The sequence below is a fragment of the Oryza sativa genome, chromosome 4 (genome assembly GCF_034140825.1).
Source record: "Oryza sativa Japonica Group chromosome 4, ASM3414082v1".
In the NCBI taxonomy this organism is placed as follows: Eukaryota; Viridiplantae; Streptophyta; class Magnoliopsida; order Poales; family Poaceae; genus Oryza; species Oryza sativa.
The window spans coordinates 18,818,104-18,838,682 of record NC_089038.1 but is presented as its reverse complement, the minus strand read 5'-3'; the positions used below and the strand labels follow the sequence as shown (position 1 = coordinate 18,838,682).

General features: G+C 40.2%; 1 protein-coding gene and 2 long non-coding RNA genes across 4 annotated transcripts; 1 reads left to right on the top strand and 2 right to left on the bottom strand.

Moving 5' to 3' along the window:
• The first annotated feature begins 1,631 nt into the window (after positions 1-1,631).
• Positions 1,632-6,095, top strand: LOC9266212 (uncharacterized). 2 transcript variants are annotated; one of them, XR_010740844.1, is made up of 6 exons: positions 1,632-1,964; positions 2,161-2,209; positions 2,761-3,057; positions 3,403-3,598; positions 4,607-4,783; positions 5,689-6,095. It is a non-coding gene; the product is annotated as an uncharacterized lncRNA (long non-coding RNA). The 2 variants fall into 2 exon arrangements; XR_010740843.1 differs by having other exon boundaries at positions 5,681-6,095.
• A 1,004-nt stretch (positions 6,096-7,099) lies between these two features.
• LOC107280820 (uncharacterized) lies at positions 7,100-8,269 on the bottom strand. Its single transcript, XR_001545642.3, has 2 exons — positions 7,722-8,269; positions 7,100-7,438 (listed from the first exon to the last, which is right to left on the bottom strand). It is a non-coding gene; the product is annotated as an uncharacterized lncRNA (long non-coding RNA).
• Positions 8,270-11,181: 2,912 nt separating this feature from the next.
• LOC4335618 (uncharacterized) lies at positions 11,182-16,593 on the bottom strand. The gene is made up of 6 exons (XM_015781494.3): positions 16,325-16,593; positions 15,222-15,286; positions 14,857-15,128; positions 12,145-12,219; positions 12,001-12,063; positions 11,182-11,532 (listed from the first exon to the last, which is right to left on the bottom strand). Exons 1-6 carry the CDS (start codon positions 16,450-16,452, stop codon positions 11,488-11,490), a joined length of 648 nt encoding a protein of 215 aa, XP_015636980.1. The 5' UTR covers positions 16,453-16,593; the 3' UTR covers positions 11,182-11,487.
• Between the last annotated feature and the right edge of the window lie 3,986 nt (positions 16,594-20,579).

The window sequence follows — 20,579 nt, the reverse complement described above, 5'->3', positions numbered from 1 at the left end:
TTTATAGCTGGCTAATAGTCTGTTCCTGCTCTTAGCCCCTCGAGCATCATCAACCGTGTCACGCCGGCCCGTTCCACGTCCCCAGAGACCGCAAAGATCAAAGTCTGTCACGGCCCCTCCACGCGAGACCGCCCCGCCCAGACGTTACAGGCCATGACGCCACACTATTATATTCTCATCTTTTCCCTTGAGCAAATTTAATAGTATAGCCAACTACCGTCTCCAAATCATATATAGTTAATTTAATAGTCAGTTACCTATAAACATATATTGCATTATTAATATATGGTCTTATCTATCATACACACATTGTGTCTTGGAGTCTGTGCTGCAGCTGTCTCCTCTCTCATATTTTATCTCCTCGACATGTGTTTATAGCTAGCTTATAGTATGCTATTGTGCCTGCTCTTATACTTATCTGCCAAAATTTAAATTTTTCAACCTTAAATTTAAAGTTAATTTTGGGATCTTCTTTTATCAAAATTTATTTTTCAACCTCTTTATTTTTAGATCGCTAAAAACACATATATACAAGTTTTATTCGCGAAATATTTTTCATTTGCAAATATGCCATTTCGCTTAGAGCAGGTAAAATAGGTCTTTTAAGTGGGCGATAATCTGTACACGGTGGCAAAAGTAATGATCTGGAGAAGAAATTAGTGGAGAGAGAGTGAAAGTGGGCGACTAATTTATCGTGAGCAGCAGAAAAAGTTAGATTAAAATATTGAAAAATAATACTACCTCCGTCCCAAAATAAGTGCAGTCACAAGTTTCCGCGCCTAACTTTGATCGTCCGTCTTATTTGAATTTTTTTATAATTAGCATTTTTGTTGTTATTAGATGATAAAACCATGAATAATACTTTACTCGTGACTTATATTTTTAATTTTTTTAATTTTTTTTAAATAAGACGAATGATCAAAGTTAGGCGCGAAAAACCATTGTATTGCTGATGTGGATGTTTTTGGAGCCAACCGTGGACTATACTATTGACCTTGCTCTTATTCCCCAAATAAAGAAAACAGTGGCTCTTAGAGCAAGTTCAATAGTATAGCTAACTAATAGCTCCAATTCATCTATAGCCAATCTAATAGTTCATTCATACAATAATTACATACTATACTATTAATACTAGTCCCACCTATCATAGACACACTACGTCTTAGAGTCTGTGCTACAGCTGACTACAAATATGTACTCCCTCCGTCCCAAAAAAAGACAAACCCTGGTTTCCGTGCCCAATGTTTAACCATCCGTCTTATTTGAAAAAATTATAAAAAAAATTAAAAAGACAAGTCACACACAAAGTATTAATCATGTTTTATCATCTAGCAACAATAAAAATACGAATTATAAAAAAATTTCATATAAGACGGGCAGTCAAAGTTGGACACGCAAACCCAGGGTTTACCTTTTTTTTTGGACGGAGGGAGTAGTCCGCTGCTCTTCTCTCTCCTGATTTATCTATACTAATATAAAAAGTACGAGCTCATCCACAATCCAGCAATCCTGCAGATCCGCTATCACGTGGGACCCACCTGTCATCCGGACAAAGAAACCGCACAGACCACGTCGCGCACGGAAAAAAATTTCGCCAAAAAAAAAACTGCTTCCATTTCGCAAAAAAAACTGCCTCCCCTTCTCCTTCGCACGCGTCCTCCGCAACGCTAATCACGCGCCTGGTCCGTCGGCGCCGCCGCCGCACGCCCGCCCGCCGGAGCCGCTCACCCTACCCCGTCGCCGCCTCGGATCCGCCTGTGGCCGCCGTCTCCCGCCGGAGCCGCCTCCTACGCCACCCATCGCCGCCTCCTATGCGCCCGCCGCTTCCCGCCGCCGCCTCCTACGCCACCACCCCTCCGCCGTCGTCGCATCTGTCCTCAGCCAGATCGGCGCCACCGTGGTCGCCGTCACAAACATTCCTCCCTGTCCACCGCCTCCGCCTCCGCCGCCGACGCCCCACCCAGGTATCTTATTCCTCTCTCAAGCATCGCCAACCCCCTCCCTAAACCCTAATCTATTCCTCTCCTCCCCTCATGCGCCGCCGCGGATGCCCTTGCCGTAGTGTCATCTTGCCGTCGGCCGCCCGAGCAGGTTGCAGTGGGCGAGGCGCCTCCTGCCTTGCTTTCTTTTAATCAAGTGTTCAATTTTTTTTCCTCACAGGAGCAGGATTGAGAACGAGAAGACAACTTTCGATTCGTCTGTTCTCGAGGTGTGTGTTTGTCGCCCAAACCCTAGATTTCATCGTCTCTCCCATTCAGTTTCAATCTATCTTCTTGCAGTAGCTTTGGTTTTATTATGCTTGAACAATCCGTGCCTTGTTGATTTCAGTGAGACCGATGCTAGAGTCACTTGAAGCAAATAGAGTAACTGATTTTTCCCATAGGAGATTGAGACTATTATTTCCAAATCTTAGGTTCGGCTGTAAATACCGAACAACTGATGCAATTTTCCATTGGATGAAATTGAATGTACCCTGATTTCTGAGATGCTGGGCTGCACAGCTCACTATCGATGCTGAGCATTTCTTCGCAGGGATACTGACGTTGCAATCAAGTAGAAATATCCTGTTAGCTAAAGCTTGCCTCAGCTCTGCCTCCCTTAATTATTTATAATTTGCATTTATCTGAACCAAATTCAAATAGAAAATCTGACTAGGTTGCTCTGTTATCTACACCTACTCATGGTTCATATTGCTTTCTATCTTTGTTTTAGTTTTACTGCTTATATTATACATCAAGTTTTTATGCTTTTGCTTGGCAGATGAGGGACACGTTGACCTGAAATTTTACCCACTCTGACCTCCTCCATCGGCTGCGCTGTTGCTCAACCTACGCCACCGCCGGATCGATGGGATCCATTGGCCGCTCCACCTGCGCCATCGCCGGGAACCACCGATCGACCTCCTCCATCGGCTGCGCAGCTGCCGGATCGACGGGAGCCGCCAGCCGCTCGACCTGCGCTGTCATAGGGAGCCGTCGGTTGCGCCGCCGCTCCACCTGCGCCACCGCCAGATCGACGGGAGCCACCCGCTTTCCCCCTCCCGTGCACCTCTACCTGGTATGGTGTCCAACCTAACTTAAAGCTGATGGACATTGTTTGGTTTCACTGTCTAATAGTGTTAAATCCTCCCTATATATCTGAATAGTTCATCTGTCTCTTACGGGAAAAAATGCATGCTTTCTTGCGGTTCCATCTATACAGTATTGAGGTAATTTGAAATTATGGATAATACATTTCATATGTGGATGTTTGTCAGTACATGTTGATGCCATTGTTATAAATCTGTCTTTTTCTGCTACAGCATACACTCCTTGGATATGTTTGTGTGTTTCCATGTGCACTGTTTTTTTTAATCTCATTTCAGTTTACAATTGATTATTTTGGTTCCTCTGAATCGTCTAGGGATAAATTGATTGAGCAGCTTCAAAGCAGACGCCTCCCTCCGCATCTCCGTTCCGCTCTCTCCCCTTCGACCACCTCCACCACCATCGCACGCCGCATCGCCTCTCCAATCTCTCCCCGGTGGCTGCGAATCAATCCCAGCTGGATAACACTCATCCCTCATGCCATCTACCTCTCCAGTATAATATACTTCTAGGTAAGTTCTGCTGAATGCATATTCTGCCATGTTTTATCTTCATGATAACAATTATTATATGTTGATGCATCACGTAAAGTTGAAAGTCATCCTAATAGAATAAATATATGAGAAGTTACCTGAATGACAACTCAGAGGGTAAAGCTGTATTTTTTACATGATGTCGCATGCACTATATTTGACACAGTAGATCAACAACAATTAAACTACACTGTATCAAAATGACAAAGTAAGATGGTTAGTCCAACTATAATCCATCCTCACTTAAAAGATTAACCTTTTTTGAATAGTGCTTTCAATATTATTCAATGTTAGTAATGAACACTTTTCAGCTAACATGATGCATACTGGACAAGTGAAAAAAATATTTTTGAAGGGCTACTAAAGCACACTTTTTTGGCAAAATGGCATGACTCTGTTTCAAAAAGTATATTTGGTTGCTTCTAGAAGTAATAATTTATATATAGTTTTGTTCCTATAACTGTTTAGGATCAACTAATTTTGTTCCACCACTGATTTGATCTCAAATTGGTTCATTTCTTCCAATTCCATAAGGCACATGTTGGGTGGTTATTGACAGCCATAACATTAGATATAGTGTGTTTTAGTGCTGCAATCTACATTAATATGTTCATGTCATTTTGTATATCCTCAGTTCTCTATTGCCTCTCTCAGACAGAATATGATGAATTTCATCCTATTTCATAATCTATTTATTACAAGAACAAGATGAGCAAGCAGCTAATCATTTTGTTAAAATAGAGATGCAGAGATTCTTTATTGTTTGCATGGATATGAATTGAACGAGGGTAATATTAATATCTTATTGATGTTCCAAAAAATGTAGTGCGCAATTGTCGTACAAATGAATACATTTTTTGATATGAGGCGGCATGGTGTGGAGGCGTAGGTCAACATGTACAAATAGTCTGCCCACTATATGTTTGTTATAGTGTTTTGCCTTGATAAGAATTTTTGACTATGCTGACCATTTATTGCTTTTTACAGGCATATGATTTTCTCGGTGATGCATTTATTAACACGATTGCAGATACTGCATGTGTTGCAGTTGATGTATGAGTATACTTTCCTGAAGAAGAGGTAGCTGATTTGTGTAGTTCACACAACATAAGCAGCAGTTGTCTAATCCCTTGGATAAAACCATATCAACTACATGAAGATCTGGTCAGTTTTTGTCCTTGTATATATGTTTTCCCCTCTTTCATCTATAAATATATTTATGTTTTTTAAAATTTAGCTGGAGTAAGATGATCAATTGCTCCCAGTTCCCATGCATTCAACACTTCCATAATCAGCACCTTCTTTCATATATAGATTATTTCTATTAAATCTATTCCATTCCATTCAGTACTAGGCATATGCATTACATTAGGCCCACACAGGAGAAACATGTCATATATTAAGTCATAGAGTTCTGCCTTCAGATTTGGCAAGAAAAAGATATTTAGAGTGGCTTCAGGTAATCTTATGCAAGCGGGCTATAATATTGTTATTAATTTCACTTGGAAAGGGTCCTCTATCTGTCCATTGAAATTCACAGTGCATGTGTTCAGTTCAGTTTTTATCTCTTTTCTGGAAAGAATACCACATATCTCTACTTCAGAGAGTGCAGGCTTTGGCAGTTATCTTTAAGATGGGACCTGCCATAGCCATAGCCTTGATCTCCTCTCTTCAAATGGATGGTGGATGAGGTCTGTTTAATTTGCTTGTCTTAGATTGTGGTTTTACTTATGTTCCTTTTGTTATACAGTTCTGGTGAAATTTTTTATCTCTAGCTGCATCATACATTTCGATCTTTCCAAATCTATAGATTGTGATTTTATCAAAAGGTGCTTGTGCTCCAGTGAAACCACTAGCCATTTTGCTGGTACAGTGATATTAGGGCCATACATGAATTAGGGTTTTGTTTTTTTTGATAAACTTTGGTGATGAGGTTCAGATATCTTCATGTTACTGTATTGAAGCTGCAATCATTTCTAAATTTTCGGATCTCAATTCTTTTTCTGACGATAGCAGTTTGGACTGTATACATGTCATTTTGCTGGTTTCTTTTGCTTTAAGGGAATCAGGGCAGGACAGAAGGAACACTGTGACCATGTCCCCCATGTACGCATCAAGCTCCCAAGTGATAATCTGAATGCCTGCTCAGATCCTAGGCGCCGGCGGAATCAACCTTGACCCATCAATGATGGTCATCCCCCATTGACGATCACATGGTCCATAGAGACCATGGTGTCTGATTTTTGACGGTTTAAGCTTTGTCTACACTTTTTCTTTCTCAGCATTTGCTTCTGATGGTTTATACTTTAGAGTTGGGTATTGGATGTTCATTCTCTAGATGAATTGGTCATGTACTTGAAATTTTGCACATTTGGTACTGAATCTGCACTCGAAGTGGGTTTCCTAATTTGGTTAGGTACATTGTATAAGCTAGATTCGCATTTTGTACAATTGATTAAAGAATATGGTTTGTCTATCTGCGTAGCTTCAAATGAATGATGTTTAATGCTATTCTATTTGTAAATTTACAAAGCAATATATTTGATTGAATTAATTTTAGCCTTTTCGTGCATTGCACGTGCATGGTTACTAGTCTTCTTAAAATGTCAGAGGTGCTTTGCAAACAGATCTCGCTTCATTGATCCAACGACCAAAACGTACAGCCACAGCTAAAGTTGCAGAGGTAGTAACGACTACACAGGATCTCAATCCGTTGTAGCCTTGTAGGGGCCTTCTTGCTGATGTGTATAGACAAAATAACCGGAGTTGGTTGTAAGCAACACACAGAAGCGTCCAATCCGGCGCTCAAAGAGTTCTATGGAGAATCACCACAGTTCTATGGTGTTGCTGCTGTGCATGGATTTAAATGATGCAGACGAGCGCCCTTTCCGTTATATATGCGCTGCTGCTCTTTGCAGACTCTCAATTGCTTTTATTAAAGAATATATACATTTTGTTAAAAAGTCTAAATAACTAGGTCAAAGAATATTGGTTACCACACAGTAACAATTGTCCAATACGCGAACCCTGGTTGTTCCTCTCCCAGGCGTGTAAACCGTGCCAGGTAAACAGCTCAAATTTAGCGTTTTGGCTCAACACACACCGTAAAAATTCAAGAGGATGGCTTGAAGATAAAACTAACTGCAAATCCAATTATCCAAACACAATTTTTATCTTCGTGGGGCAACTCCAAATAAAACATAACTCCAAAGAACGCATATATTGTACTGTGGCAGTTTTACCCCTCAGATCTCATAGCTATTATTGGCCATCACTGATGATTCTTAGCAGTGATGGTTTTAGCCACAAGCCATCCAATTATCAAAGTTAGATGACAAGAAGGCTTGAAGCTAAAACCAGACAATCCAAATCATCTTCGGACCGAAACTTTATCTTCACTGGGGCATCATCAATCAACTCATGAAACGAACAGCAAACATATTGGAACAATTACACCATGCTGCATGAATACCAAGCATCTTTAAATAATTGCATGAATTCCACTTCTTCCAAATCGGAACCATCCAAAGTTTTGCTCAAACAAACAATGTCCAATCTGGAGTTCAAAGATTGTTCACTGCTCTAACTTGCCCCAAAATTTCTGCTCAAGGAGGCATCAGTATCAACTGTTTTTTTCCAGCATTCCTGATACCGATGAACAAGCAGAAAGAAAGAAAGAAATAAAAAATGTGAAGCCCTGATGTACACAAGCCACGATTGAGATGAGCCGCGGCGCATGTAACGAAAGGGCACCTGGTGATCGATCTCCCAGGCGTGTAACTGTGCCAGCTCATCCCAATAGGGGTGCCACGCTGCCACCTGACTTACACATGGGTCCCACGCGTCAGTACTAATTCAAGGCAGTGAAAGAAAAGCAAAACAAAAAAATGTTTTTTCTCCAAAATAATGTTTTTACTTCCTCAAGAAGAATGCCAAAATCCTAAAAAAAATGTAGTAAAAAGAATCAAATTTGAGGTGAAAGATTGAGATTTATTTCGAAATGGGAAAGGAAAGCATGTGTGCGAGTTGGTAATAAATAATGTGGCAGCCGGGGCATGGGTGAGCACAGGGAAGAGAGAGAGAGATTCAAATCCGAGCTCACCCGTAGCTGCAAAGAATGGCTGCCGGAATCCTCCTTCCATCTCGCTGGGTATGGGAGGTGACCGAGGAACAGATTGATTTGCTCATCCTTGGCACCACATCACCAGCTCAAACGATGAACGAGAAGCAGACCCCAAAAACAAATAAAAAGAAAAAAAAATCCATCCAAATCAAATCCGCGGGCGGAAGCTAGTAGTAAGATTTCGGTTGACTTGATGGTGGTGGAGAAGAAGAGGATTGTGGATGTGCCAGATCTTGACAAGAGCGAATCCGTGGGGAGAAATCGAGGAGACGCTCGGTCAGATGATCGGCTAAAACTAATGTGGCTGGCCTCAGGAAGGGGCGCCGAGCGCCGTGGTTACTCCGCGCTCGCCGCCGCTGTACCAGCGAGCAAACCACCAACCCAAATCAAACCAAACCAAACCAAAATCAAACAGCAAGAAGAAAATCAAAAGCAAAGCAGCCAGCGGATTCAGAAGCTAGGGGGGGACTCCATACAGATCATGATTCAGGAAGAGAGGAGCGGATTGGATCGGGGGTTTGAGATGTGGAGAGAAAGGGAGGCGGCGCTGGTTATATATATGGATGGATGGATGGAGAAGACGCTCTGTCTAGCTTTTAGGGTTTCTCGTGTTGGTGAGTGGGCTCTGCTCTTCTGGGCCTCAGGCCCAACAAAGGCCCCCGTTCAACAGCGGCTTCGTTCGTTCTTGCTTTAAGCGGCGGGACCGCCTATTCATCACTCGGGTGATTTTTTGACCCAGATTTTTTTCTTCCCTTAGATTTGCATCCAACGGATTACAAAATAAAATAGCTAATACAAATTTACTTACACAATACTTCTATCAAAATTACAGTGCACTTACATATCATATCAACTAAATTTACATATGTAATTTTAGTTATGGGGCAATTTCGTTTCTACCCCTACTTCAATGTCTAACATTGATTTTACCCCTAATTTTTAGAGTTTTCGTTTTTACCCTCACTTTTCTGAACTGAATGTTTGTTTTGCCCCTACTTTGGATGGTGAAGTTAACGGTGTTAAGTAATTGATAAAATAATGTTTATACCCTCTCATGTATGTTCATTAATTGTGTTTTTGTCCCCATTTTATACATGTAGCTTTGGAACTTTATTTTTGAGAGTATATTTAAAATTAGATGACCACATTGACTAATATAACAATTTGAAAAAATTCTGAATTTGATGGAATTTTGACAAAATTTCATCATTTTGATAGAACTTAAACAAAATTTTGACAACATTTTGTAAAATGTAATTATCTGTTCCCTTTAAATATTAGTCAATGTGCTTCATGTAATTTGAAATATACTAAAAAAATAAAGTTCTAAAGCTACACGCATAAAATGGGGACAAAAACACAATTAATGAGCATACATGAGAGGGTATAAATGTCATTTTATCAATTACTTAACACCGTTAACTTCACCATCCAAAGTAGGGGCGAAACAAGCGTTCAGTTCAAAAAAGTAAGGGTAAAAACGAAAACTCTAAAAAGTAGGGGTAAAATTAATATTAGACATCAGAGTAGGGGCAGAAACGAAATTGTCCCTTTAGTTATATAGGACTGTAATTTTATATTTGAAATAAAATAACTAATGCAAATTTACTTACAGTCATATCAACTAAATTTACATATGTAATTTTAGTTATATAAGACTGTAATTTTATATTTTAAAGAAAATAATAAGTACATATTTACTTACACATTATTTTTATCAAAATTACAGTGCACTTACATGTTAAATCAACTAAATTTACAAATGTAATTTTAGTTCTATAGGACTGTAATTTTATATTTTAAAGAAAATAATAAGTACATATTTACTTACACATTATTTTTATCAAAATTACAGTGCACTTACATGTCAAATCAACTGAATTTACAAATGTAAATTTAGTTATATAGAACTGTAATTTTATATTTTAAAGAAAATAATAAGTACATATTTACTTACACATTATTTTTTATCAAATGCATCGTGCGCTGTGGCGGTGCGAGTGCTGGCCACGGACCCGGATCCAAGCGGCGTGGCGTGTGTGCGATGTGATGTGAACGGGGAACGAGTGCGGGCGTGGTCGTGTGGGGCAGTGAGTGGACCGGGGTTGGAGTTAGCAATCAGGGTTAGGCATGATGATGGGCTGCTGGGCTGTTCGTGGGCTTCTATGCCTTGTGCAAAGATCATGTGGCAAAAAAACGTCAAATGCCAGGAAAAAAATCACGCGGGAGATGTTTAGCAAAATCGTTAAGGGGCATAAAAACCGGAGCAAAGAAATTAGTATTTTCTAAAAAAAAGTTTCTTTAAAAATTAAAGAAAAATGAACCCATTTTTTAAAATTTATACTCCATCCGTTTTTTAATAGATGACGCCGTTGACTTTTTCTCACATGTTTGACCATTCGTCTTATTCAATTTTTTTTTTTGCAAATATATAAGATATAAATCACACTTAAAGTACTATGAGTGATAAAACAACTCATAACAAAATAAATTATAATTATTTAAATTTTTTAAATAAGACGAATGGTCAAACATGTGAGAAAAAGTCAACGGCGTCATCTATTAAAAAACGGAGGTAGTAATAATTAATAAGTAATTAATCATGTGTGATTAAAAGTTGAATTTATAGCCATTAGAAAAAAGTTTAGGAAGCATGCTAACGAAAAATGGGTAATTTGATGTTTAGAATGGGCCTCAGAGCTAATCTCCGACACGAAAACAAGAACTATTTTTAGCAAGTGATTAATTAAGCATTAACTACTATAAGCTTAAACAATAAATTTATTTGATTTTCTAAAGAAACTTTTATATACATTTTATAAAGTACCATTTAATGGTACCGAAAGCATGCTAACTGAAAACGAGGAAAGTTGTTTCAAATTGCTGAAAAGAACTCATTCTGAGCTCATCATCTGCTACCTCTAGTAGTCCATCGTAGGAAACTTATGATTTCTTCTGGTTTTTGAGACAGACCCTGGTAGATTTCTCCAAGCAAAGTGTTTTTGTTCTATTTGGAATTGGATTATTGTATCACAGATCTTCTTGCTCAAAGACGTGGTATAATTCTCCCAGCAACTTGAAAATCTTGCATATTGCTAAAAAAAAAAACTGTCCAAAAAACTGCGGAGAATGCAACAATTCACCATGTTAAGTATCGGGGAGGTTTAATAAGAAACTACTATCATAAAAGTAAAATTGAAATTTTGAACGAGACAACTGTGGAGAATGCAGCAATCCATCAGATAACAAAGACCACAGAACAAGTCAACAGACAAGATACCGACGCAGGAGATCGCAAATTTGTATATAATAATAATAAACCAAAATTCAGGTAGTTTGAAATGTGTCATCCCCCTCCCTCCGATGGAGAGAAGACAACAATGGAATAATAATCGTATACAGCAGCAAAGCAACCCCAAGAACATCGGCACAGCTCCAATACTGTGTACCGCATGAACAATTTGATTAATCAGCTGGTCCTGAGTCCTGACAAGCAAGCCGACCAGATAAAAATTAACAGGAGACTAATAATATTACATTGTCAACCTTCATCCAGCCTCTAAAACATCCTAAACTGGCTGAGAATGCGGAATGCTCAACTAGTCAGAAGACGCATTACAAGACGCCCAGCGCTTTTGTTCTTGCGCCGTATCCAGGACATGCGGACACTTTGGGTTTACCAAGCAAGCAGAGGAGCATACAATTCCTAATCGCCCAGCCTTTCTACATTACACGCCAGCCCTCCCTACGCTCTCGATTCCAAGGCAAGCATGATCTTCTTCCGGGGACCCTGAAAGAACACCCACCTTAAGTTTCCATCTTAAATCAAATTTACACTTGCGCATAAGAAAGAATGCAGGCTTGCTGATGTTCAACTTTACTTACATTAGTTTGGTGCCACCTATATCCTGAAACAAAATATACATGCATATGCAGTACTACAGTCAAAGGTTATAGTCCAGTTCCTCAGCAAAAATGATACCAGTACATGTATTCTAATTTATATGGAGTGAAGTGAACTAGTTCATAGCTGATTCCACATACGATTATACAAAAATGGAGTGAAGTGAACTAGTTCATAGTTGATTCCACATACGATTATACAAAAAGTTAGCTTAAGACCTGGGGTGATGGGTGATTACAACTATTCTTAAATGGCTAAATGAGAGATGAAGCAAGGACCCCCAAAACTTATCTAACTGACGAGCGAATTAATAATCAGAAAACAGAATAAAGATCTCAGGCGCAATGCATGTACCATCGGAATGCCCAAAGCTTTAAGATCACTGTCAGTCATGTGTCTTAGGGCTGCCATGTCAACCTGCAACACAAACAACTATTAACCAAATAAATATCAAAGAGGGCATCAAAATGATTTACACATTCACGGAAATAATCAAACCTCTTCTGCCTGGAAGGTAATCGAGTACTTCTCAAGTCCAAGAGATTTCAGGAAAATATCAAGTGGACTGTCAGCCTATAAAGAATTCCCAACAAAAAAAAAATGATGTTGGATCTGAACCATACCAAGAAAGTTTAGTTAAGAAAATAAGCAAAGTCACTGCAGCTGCGATTAGTTAATTCTATACTTTGCACAACATGTGAAGGATCTAGTCAACAGGATACAACATTCATAGCTGGTTAACTAGGCATAAATTTGGCACAAAATAGTTCAGATACCCTCATAAAAACTCTCATGCTGAAACCTACCGATGCCCTTTAACAGATTATATGGTTCCTGTGACTCTTGCCTTCCCTCATGCAAAACAAACTGTGAAGCATGCTTATCAGCTATGACTTCCTTGAAATTTTATAGGCAAAATTGGTTATATAGCATCAAAAGTTCACGTTTTTGGTTTTATAGCACCGAAAGATACCGGTTCACTTTAATAGCACCCAAAGTTTACCCCGTTCCCATTTTTAACACTTCCGTCAATTCTCGATCGTTTTCCATTCGCCTTGATCGCTATTGACCCAGCCACGCACGCGATACAAGTAGAGTCCATGGCAATGAGGGGTAGAAACATCATATCGCGTATGTGGCTGGGTCAATAGCAATCAAGGCGGACGGAAAACGATCGAGAATTGACGAAAGTGTTAAAAATGGAAACGGGGTGAACTTTGGGTGCTATTAAAATGAACCGGTATCTTTCGGTGCTATAAAACCAAAAACGTTAACTTTCGATGCTATATAACCAATTTTGCCTTCTCCCAATTACCAAACCAACTCAAGTTTCCAACTATAGAAGTACCTATGATTAAATAGCAGTGACTAGTAAGCCAGTGGCTAGTGGGCTCGGCCAGAATTCTATGCACATCATTTTATATACAGGATCAGAAGTCAGAAATGTATAATGAATGGCAATGGCGCTCTTAAAACAGAAAATAGAAGGCATTCCAAATTGAAGGGGCAATTTAAATGACAATGAAATGAACAGATCCCAAAATTCCTCGATAAAAGATTAAAATTCAACACCTATTTACACAACAAGATCATGACAGGACCTGGAGTTACTCTTATCTCCAAAGAGCACAACATAGTGAAACAAACATCAGCACAAGAAATCCAAAAGTGTTAGAAAATTCACTATTTGCCATAAAAGATTAACCCAATCAACAGAACCATGCTTTCAATAAAACCAGGGATAACATTTCTAAAAAAAAAAAATGCTAACCAAAATTGTTTACTTGCCATGTGAAAAACGATCTTACCCTATTTGCCATTGCCCATCAGTTCATTTTTGTCTTCCCTTAAGTCAAGGGACTATTAAACATCTTTGGAAAAAGAACTCCTTTTCTACCCTCACAAACATAGTGCTTGCCTGTGAACTCAATCTCTATCTCCTGTCCATATCTGCAGAAGATCAGTGCGTTCATAGGCAACAAGATGAACCTACGAAGGCAGCACTTCTCCACATCACTTATCAGGCTAGCAGTTTTGGCAAGTCAGCCGTTACAGCTGAATCCATCTCCTCCACCTCTGCAGAGCACTCAGAGCCAAGAGCCAGCATGAAGAATTCAGCTATCGTGGATCTGTACCCATTGTTTCTTGTGGGGGGATGGATGGAGGATAGATTAATGCTTGGTTGACCATGCTTTCTAGATTATGTGGGGATAAAAAGTCTAGGCTACAAGACATGATTAAATCAAGCATCAATTGAGTATAGTAATTCTAGAACCATGTCCCAACAATGTTGGATCTACCAGATCCCAACAAGCTTTAGGCCATGTTTGGGGGAGCTTCTGACAGCTGCAGCTTCTCCTAGAACAAGAGAAACTGCAGCTGTCAGAAGCTCCCCCAAACAGTCCAGATTTTCGCATATTCTGAGAATCTAGTTGTAGAATCCAGATAAATGACCTAGAAGCCAGAAGCTAGGAAACCCAGTTTTTCCAGATTCCCATCAACTGCTTCTCAGAATCTTAAGCTCCCGCAAGCAGGGCCTTAATCTGCTAGGCATAGGTCCTCTAGCTAAGCTGCTAATAATTTTCTTTTTTTGGTCATGGTGGTTGGGACTTGGATGGGAGTCAAGAGTGTACTAACCGTTCAAATTATCATTGCTGCGCATGGCTCGATTGTTTTTGTTGAGTTGGCTAAATTGGCACCACCAACTCGAATGTTTTTGTTTGATAAGTTAGGCTAAATTGACACCACCAACAAGGACACCTACCCAAGTGCTTTGACAGAAGGGAAGTGCTCGCCATGCATTCAAGGAGGAGGAAACAGCTGCAGTGGAGGGATTAGCTGCCTTGCTGAAGCTAATCGAAGAAGAAAAGATTTTCGCATATCAATAATGCCGCTCCCCAGTGGTGCAGTACAGACTACAGTCAACAGCAAGATGACGAAAGTGGCAAATAAAGGAAGACAAAATGAACTAGTGGCATTCGAGGGAAGATCAATTTTCCATTGGAAAATAAGGGATTGGAGTTATATTATATGGTAAATAAGAAATTTTCTCAAAACTATTACTACAAGTTTCATTCTGGACATCAAAATAAAAGTAGTTACCAAAAAAGCAGTCTCTCAAGCTAATTGCAAACAACTGAGAATGAGATCCAACTAAATACTGGAAAACTATATACATGTGGCACCCATTACAACAAACATAACCCTTACCTTCGGCTGAGATGTCTTCTTCGATGACGTCGGTTTTGGTACTTTCTTACTTTGACGTACAGGCATTACATCTGCATTTTCACGCCTTGTGACTTTCACGATCTCTGATGATGGCTTTGCCTTTGGAGGGTCCGCATTGACTGGCTGTGGGTGCATTGTTCCAGAAAGCATCTCACGTAGATCACGTACACCAGAACCCCTTTGGCCAGCAAAGCTTTGCTGAGAGCTTTTCTTCTGAAGCTTCAATCGCAAATCCCGTGGATCAATTGATTCTTAACATAATGCACAGGCAGATAAGAATTAAATAAGAATACAAAAGGCCTGTCTTTATTTAAGGTACATCAAAAACTTCTTTCTTTTATTACTTGAAGCTGGTTCATCGTCTTCCCGGTAAAGATCATGCTTCCATTTTTCATCAGTTTGCCGTTGCCTACAGAATATAAGGATCTACGGTTTTAATAATTAGCTAGCCAAGTGAAATGGGCATACAGGAATGGTAGTGTTGTGCACAATAAAAGTTATGTGATTCAATAAAGAAAGACTAACTTCTAGATAAGCATGACAATAAAGATCATGCACCTTTTATAAACAGGATTAAACATACCATGGCTCAGTTTCAACAAATTTTGCCTACAATGATCAGTTGGAACACGATAATAGAACTGATGTAAGCATCAACACAACAAATGGTCGGACACCTTTGTTAGGGAAAAAAACTATCAAACATCAAGGGCTGACTTTCCAACATCGGGAGGCACCGCTGTCTTCTGGAAAATACCTCACTAATAACCATGGAAACCAAACGACTACTTAAAAGTTGTAGTTCCTTCTATAAGCACTACAATTTACTATAACTAGTTCAAAGTTAAGACTTTTTGCAACAAAAAAGGACAGCAGACCCGATGTGGCTTGGTTAGGACATCTCATAAGTCATAAGTAGTAACAACAGGAAAATCCTGTTGTAAGCTGTAAGCCGACACTACCGTACACACCACGTGGAATCACAAATCCTTTTTTGGTAAGAGAAAATTTTGGACTTTTAACTTCCAAACAAAGAAGCTCCAAGTGCAAACATACCAAAAGCCTATATAACTGAAATTCACGCATTACACCGACTTAATTGGTATCAATACAAACTATGCGTGGTACCGCTCGCCCGCAACAAGATCATTGTCAACACGCAATCAGGAAGTAAAAAAGGGTGGGCACGCACAGCACAATTTCAACCACAAACACGGTGATATTCAGCTCCTCTCACAACAAAGAAACGAGGACACCGAAGCTTTAAAAGCCACAATCATTCCTCGCGACAAGATCAAAACTACGCTACGCGTATTCCTAAGCTACACACAGCGCGCCAGCCACGAAGGAACAGAGCGAGGTACTTAGATGCAAAGAGCATATGCCGCGGAGGAGAGGACGGTAGGGAGGGAAGAGGAGGAGGAGACTGGAGCTGCTCCGCGCTGACCTCTTGGACGGCGGGTTACGGGCCCCCCGGCCGCCGGCGCCGGCGCCAGCGCGGGCGGCGGGCTGGTCGCCGTCGATGCGGTCGTGGATGGAGCGCTTCCGGCCGGTGGAGATCTGGTCCGCGTACATCTCCTCGCCCGACGCCTACTAGCAGCTACCTCTCGCTCTCGCTGCCTCTCCGCGAGCTCGGGGATGGTGGTGGTGGTGGTGGGTCTAGGGTTTCGGGGGGGTGATGCGAATGCGACGCGGAGGGAGAAGAAGGAGAAGAATATGGATTTTTATGATGCGAGGATGGAAGAAGGGGGGAGGGGGATGTGGCCGTGCCCGTGGGACCTACCTGTCTGTGGCACAGCCATTTTCAACCGTAGCATTAAATATTTATGGGAACCCGGCCCGGCCCCGGCCTGGCTCGGCCCATCATTGTTTGGGCCGGTCTGATCACAGGTGAACGTAGCCCGAAACGTTTGCTTGGCTTTTCTGTTGAGAAGCTTCGCCTGACGCTAATTAGAGCGGGTACAATAGCGGACTATAAATTAGCTATAAATATATTTCGAGAAGATAAAATATGAGAGAGAAGAGTAACGAGCTATAAGATAAATATGTGTATGACAAGTAGGATCAGGTATTAATTGTATACTACTCGTTCCGTTTCTAAATATTTGACATCGTTGAATTTTTAGCACATCTTTAACCAGTCGTATTATTCAAAAACTTTTGTGAAATATATAAAACTATATATGTACATAAAAGTATATTTAACAATGAATCAAATGATAGGAAAATAATTAATAATTACTTGATTTTTTTTAATAAAATGAATGATCAAACATGTTTAAAAAAGTCAACGACGTCAAATATTTAGAAATGGAGGGAGTATATGTTATAGGTAACTATTGTATGAATTGGATATTAAATTGACTATAGATGATTTGGAGCTAATAGTTGACTATACTATTAAACTTGCTCTTATAAGTCGTACCATTTATTAGTAGAAATAATAATTTATAGGTAAACTTTTTATATATGTGTTCTTAATGATTTAAAAACCAATCCTTAAAATAAAATTTTATGAAAAATAGTTTTAAAATTTAAATTTTAGCGCACCTTATAAGAGAATGACAGTTTCTGGCGTCGAGCTTGACAATGATGAGAAACCACTACTCGATAAAGTTTTTTATTCGTGTTCTATTCTCGTTGATCTGTCCCAAGATCGTCAACCGCTGCCTCATACGGATCCGCTCGAGCACCGACGACCCGCCTTAGCACCTTCTCCCACTACTTATAAGTTATAAGGTGCTGATGCGGGTTGTCAAAGGTGCTAAGGCGGGTTGTCGGCGCTTGAGCAGATCTGGATGAGGTGGTGGCCGACGATTTGGGACAGAGGGCGAAGAAGGCGACAAGCGGAGCATGCATGGAGGCGTCTAGATCCGTTGGTCCCCAACCACATGGAGACCGGACCTGGCGCCAAGGAGCTCGGGGCTGACGAGACGAGCAAACCACCAACAGTGGGCGAAGGAGATGACAACGTTCGTGGAGGCTAGATCCGGTGGACGGCAATCATGGGAAGAAGGCCGCGACAGCCAGGGGTCGGGAGGGAGGGTGGCGGGTGGCGATCAGGCGGGAGGGATGGGTGCGCTGGCGGAGGAAGATATAAGAGAGAGAAGATGAGGGGAGGAGAAGGGGCGAGCAGGCTAGCGGGCCCCTAGGGTGGGGGTGGGTTTTTTTTAATCACCATCAACGGTATAAGATTTGAACACGTTTAAGGTGAAGTATCCCACTCGTGACGGGTGAAAACTCAACACCCACCACGAGTAATAGGTCATATATGACGGCCCTATATGTGAGCTCGTTAGAAACGTTATGTATCGGGTCCTTATATAGATCCGTCATAGATGAGTTATTTACTGTAACAGGGCATTTTCTTGAGCCTCATCTACGCCAGGATTTACTTTAACCCATCAGAGATGATATCATCCATGATGATACATTTTGATCCGTCATAGGTAGGCATCAAAGATGGGTTGATCTGGCATAGTGCAAGCAATTAAAAAAAAATTTGAACAATAAGGCAACTTAAAAGAAATTTCTACGCTTATCATTAATATTTTCTAAACAACATAAACTGACGATTATTCGCAAGAGATAACACTTTTACCGTGGATTCATTGGATTCCATTTGTTTTTTTATTTAAGAGATACCATGGGTATTTGTTAAAAGTTATTTCATCTGTTTTAAAATAAACTAACTTAGTATATCCTAGTGCTGTAAATATGAACATATTGTTTAGATTTGTAGTAGCAACAGTGGCGGATCCAAAAAATTTTGTAAGCCTGGGCAAGTTCAACAAATATAGTATATAGTATACACAAGTCTATACAAATCCATAGATCATTTTAGAGTGAACATTTGCTTTGCTATTTTTCGCTAAGCCGTTAGTTAAGTATGTATACTGTATACTCCCTATGTATTTTAATGTATGATGCCGTTGATTTTTTGACCAACGTTTGACTATTCTTCTTATTCAATTTTTTTGTGCAAATATAAAAATATCTATGCCATGCTTAAATGATATTTGATGATAAATCAAGTCATAATAAAATAAATTATAATTATATAAATTTTTAAATAGGACGAATGATCAAACATTGGTCAAAAAGTCAATGGTGTCATATATTACAATATGGAGGGAGTATATACTGTTGCCGCTTCAATTGATAAGGTGATTAAGGAAGATGATCAACAAGGTAATTATGTTTAATCTAATGAGGTACGGTTGCATGCAGCCGGCGGAGCCCGGGCAGCTGCCCAGGGTCGCCGGGGCCCTGGCTCCGCTGCTGAGTAGCAGGATGTGTCACTTTTCGTAAGCCTTGTTTGTGGGGAGTTTAAGATTTTGAGAATCTACTCGTTAGTAGTCAGCTTCTAAAAACCATGAAAGATTTTTTTTTGTTTTTGGCTTGTAATTTATTTTCTGGACTCTACACCTACATATTCTCGTAATGACAATCTGAACTTTTTAAGGGAGCTGAGATTCTATTAGACACTGTAGCTTCTCCCTCAAATAGGATAGAATTTTTTTCGTTTTTAGATTTTTTTTTTAATATTTACAGAAATAATCTATCGGCGAGAAAAATTGCAAAAATAGACCCTGCCACCCACCATTGGGGCGGCAAGCTGACGTGGCAGACGGTGGGTCGACCGCGCCGTCTGCCGCCGTCGGCCAAAATTACGATTAGGCCCTTGCCGCCCATACAGAAGGCGGCAAGGGGCTAATTGCAATTTTGGCCGCCCCCTCAGAGCTTGCGGCCGTACTTTTTGCATCTGGGTCCCTTGCCGCCCAGGGCGGCAAGGGACCCAGATGTAAAAAGTACGGCCAAAATATTTTTCTATGTAATGTTAATAAAAAATAAAGAAGTATTTTTTGGTAAAACTTGTTAATATTGTTATAAAAATGTATTGAAGTTGGTTGTTGCGCAATTTCATATGTTAAGTGAGGTATTATTTTGTACCTTATTCGACGTATTAGTACTCGGATAATTAATATAGGCCTATCGCAGTCTCGGTCGTAGAAACATTATATGGACTTAAACAAGGAGAATTATATAACATGAAGAAATAGTAGTACAATTTGAACATGATACAACAATTTCGATTGCGGTTACATAGATGATATTAGATTCGAACTAGGAGGGAGGTAGTGCAATAGTTGAACACAACGACGATGTAGTAATGGGACAAGGAAGCATGACAGTAGAAATTTCAATATGCCAAGTTGTCCGATAATAGCTAACCCCTACGTGAGGATCCCTCTCCTCTCTCAAACCGCGCTTTAGTAACCCTGTATTGCTCTGGTAGTTCAAGCTGCACAACACGGCTAGGTGGAGTTAGAACCCTTCTGGTGTCTATTCATTCTCTGTATTGACATCTCCTTGGTGGTTCCTGGGAGGAAAGAATAGATGTAAAGCGAGCAAAGTTAGTAAATGTTGTGAGAAAATAAGGATTCATGTAATCAAAATATTCTTACCATGAAATCGTCGTCAAGAATATTTGGACAAATAAAGAACCTTCGACCCAATGTTGTAGGATTTATGGAACGAAGAACCTGACAACGATCACCACACCTGCATCTTGGACGGGCTTCCCATGGAGGGAGTGCCGTAGTTAGCACCCTCCAGTCGCTCTGTTGTTCACGACATTGTCGTTCATAAGCCGCTTTTCTCTTTAAGTATTGCTCAGTACTTTCGGATGCGAAATACCA

Bases quoted from the DNA above. Each gene is read 5' to 3' on its own strand.
- LOC4335618 (XM_015781494.3), bottom strand. From the start codon at position 16,452: ATGTACGCGGACCAGATCTCCACCGGCCGGAAGCGCTCCATCCACGAC. The intron at 15,287-16,324 runs GTCAGCGCGGAG...TATATTCTGTAG, and splicing joins CGTAACCCGCCGTCCAAGAG to GCAACGGCAAACTGATGAAA. The intron at 12,064-12,144 runs GTTTGATTATTT...TTTGTGTTGCAG, and splicing joins TTACCTTCCAGGCAGAAGAG to GTTGACATGGCAGCCCTAAG.